The sequence below is a fragment of the Salpingoeca rosetta genome, assembly GCF_000188695.1.
Source record: "Salpingoeca rosetta unplaced genomic scaffold supercont1.36, whole genome shotgun sequence".
In the NCBI taxonomy this organism is placed as follows: domain Eukaryota; class Choanoflagellata; order Craspedida; family Salpingoecidae; genus Salpingoeca; species Salpingoeca rosetta.
This window is the reverse complement of record NW_004754898.1, coordinates 483,060-485,953: the sequence shown is the minus strand read 5'-3', so window position 1 is coordinate 485,953 and position 2,894 is coordinate 483,060. Positions and strand designations below refer to the sequence as shown.

Sequence of the window (2,894 nt, the reverse complement as noted above, 5' to 3'; positions counted from 1 at the left end):
CCTCTGCCATCATTTTCTTATTTGCTCCTGTTTCCCTCTTGCTGGGGTAGTAGTCCTCGTTTCTCTTGTTCCTTGTTGTATAGTAGTTGTTGTAGTTGTTGTCTTGTCCTAGGTCGTGTGTGTGTGTGTGTGTGTGTGTGTGTGTGTGTGTGTGTGTGTGTGTGTGTGTGTGTTCGTCTTTGCAACGTTTGTGTGACCCCCTCTATGCCTCGTCTCTGTCAGGAATCCACACAACCAAATCAAGCCACAGGCTTCTTGTTTTTTTTTTTTTGTTTCTTGCTTGCTTGATGTGATGTGATGTTGGGAGTTGGGATGGGTTTTACTGTGTACCCTTTCTGCAGCAGTGACAACACGGGCAAGAGATGCAAAGAATGAACCAAGCAAGCACAAGGGACCAGACAGCAAAAAAGGGGGCAGCAACCACACACACACACACACACACACACACACACACACACACACGCAGGAACCAACAGCGGTCAACGCTTAAGACCCGCACACACACACACACACTTTCGATCAAACAAATCAATCAATCAATCAGAAGGGGCATTGCGGGAATCAAGTCAAGAAGAACACGAGAAGCAGATCAAGGAACGTTCAGGACCACAGAGCCATGTCGAATCGACACAAGGGAAGTGGGCGAGGCGAGGTCATGCTCAAAGAGCGACGCGATGGGGTGGGCGATGGTTGGTCCACTTCACACACGCACACACATGTGTGGTCCGATAGGATACGATACGTTTAGCCGAAGATGTTGTGGGTGTGGCCGCCCGGGGGCGCGAGCACACGGGAGGAGGTGTGCACGTCCTTGCGGTGCTTGCCGCCTTCCACCTTGAGGTCATAGTTCTGGGAGCGAAGCGTGCCCTTGGCAGCAGGCGAGGCGACCGTCTTAGCCGGCTGCTGCTGCTGCTGCTGGCTGACGACAGGGGGTTGGCTGACGACAGGAGGCTGCTGCTGCTGCTGCTGCTGCTGCTGCTGGGGAGCAGGGGCGGGCGCACCAAAGGGGATCTGGGAGACGTGGTGCTGGCTGTGGGCGTAGGAGCGCTTGGCAGGCTGAGGGCGAGCCTGGACATCGCTGCCGTCGCAGAAGGAGAAGTTGCTGCGGCCGCCGGGAGGCGCAAGCACGCGGGAGCTGTTTTGCCCGCTGTGGCCGGAGAAGGTCTGGACGTGGCTCATCTTTTGTTGGTGGTAGCTGGTGGTGAAGGCGAGTTGTGAAGGGGAGGTGTGATCTTGCTTTGCTTCTTTGGTTGCTTGTCGAGTGGCGAGTGGGAAATGATCGAGGTTGGTTGCTGTGTTGGCTTTCAACCATGCAAGCAAGTGCTGATGGCAAGTGCTGATAATGGCGAGGGGAAGGAATCTGCGCGACAGGTCAAGTCAGTGTGTGGTTGTTTGGTCTGTGTGGCGTTGCTCTGTTGTGCTTTGTTGTGTGCGGTTTGCTTGTTGCCAACACACACACGAAAAACAAAAATACAATTTCAAGACTCAAAATTTCAAATTGCGCGGCAACCTATTACAAGGACGGTAACTAAAAGTAGCACGAAAGGCAAGGGGGTTAGGGCGATGAGAAAGGCGAAAGGCGAAAGGCAAGGGGCTGGTGGTGCACACAGACAAACAGACAAGACACACACACACACACACACACACACACACACACACACACACACACAGACACACACACAGACACACACACACACACGCACACACACAAACGCATACACAAGCTAGAGGTGGTCGTTGAGGATGAACCGATTTCCCTCCGAGCACGCGCCATCATCAGCAGCAGCGCTTCTTGTGGCGCTGTCATTGTCTGTCAATTCATCATCGTTGTCGTAGGGGGACGCCACGCTTCGTCGCGAACTCATGACGCCTGCAAGACAAAAATGGGTGAGGGAATCGCATGACGGAGGCAAAGAGGGCATGTCATAAAAGGAAAGCGAGGAAGGGACGGAAAGAGGGCAAGGTGGTTGCCTTTGTTGTTGTTGTTGTTGTTGTTGTTGTTGTTGTTGTTGTTGTTGTTGTTGTTGTTGTTGTTGTTGTTGTAGTTGTTGTTGTTGTTGTAGTTGTTGTTGTTGTAGTTGTTGTTGTTGTTGTAGTTGTTGTTGTTGTAGTTGTTGTTGTTGTTGTAGTTGTTGTTGTTGTTGTTGTTGTTGTTGTGGCTGTTGCATCACCACTACCACTACTATCACTACAGCCACCACCACCGTCACGTCGTCCTGCTCACCAAAGTGATCGTTCGCGCCGCGTTCTGTCTGCGGGAGGGGAGAAAACTCGGATGTCTGGCAGCGACGGGCGGCAAGATTGCAGATGGACGCGCAGATTGCGCCATGGGCACGAGATGAGCGCGATGATGGTGATGATGGAGAAGAACGAGGAGTGAAACAAATGAGGAGTGACGTTGTGAAACAAGAAAAGGTGGAGATAGGGGGGCGTGGTGACATGGTGCAGGTTGACACACAGAAGGAAAGAAGGAATACAGAAGAGGGTCGCAGACACACACACACACACACACACAGAGACATAAATTCACGCACACACCAAGCCTACCCTGTGTTTGTCGCTGCCTAGTATCGCCGTGAGGGTGGCCGCCATTTGTCCCGCACACGCCCATTCTCGCACCTGCTCGTGACCATCTTGTGTCCTGTTCGCGTGAACGGTGCCCTGTCTCTTAAGCTCGAAACCTAATCAGAAGGGTGTGTGGTGTGTGTGGGTGAGTGTGTGTGGGGGTAGGTAGGCACTAGATCTTCATGATGGTTCGAAGGTAGTATATTGTTGAGAGTAACGGACGACAGACGAACCGTGTCGCGTAGTCAGTAGACATGATCATATTTGTGTTGATGCTTATCTTCTACTCTCGATCTCTAGAGAGTTCATGCTATTCGTACTTGTGAAAG

At 52.1% G+C, this 2,894-nt stretch overlaps 1 protein-coding gene across 1 annotated transcript; it reads right to left on the bottom strand.

Moving 5' to 3' along the window:
- Nucleotides 1-253: 253 nt before the first annotated feature.
- Nucleotides 254-1,340, bottom strand: PTSG_10375 (uncharacterized protein). The gene has a single exon (XM_004988370.1). It carries the CDS (start codon nucleotides 1,177-1,179, stop codon nucleotides 745-747), a length of 435 nt encoding a protein of 144 aa, XP_004988427.1. The 5' UTR covers nucleotides 1,180-1,340; the 3' UTR covers nucleotides 254-744.
- Nucleotides 1,341-2,894: the final 1,554 nt, after the last annotated feature.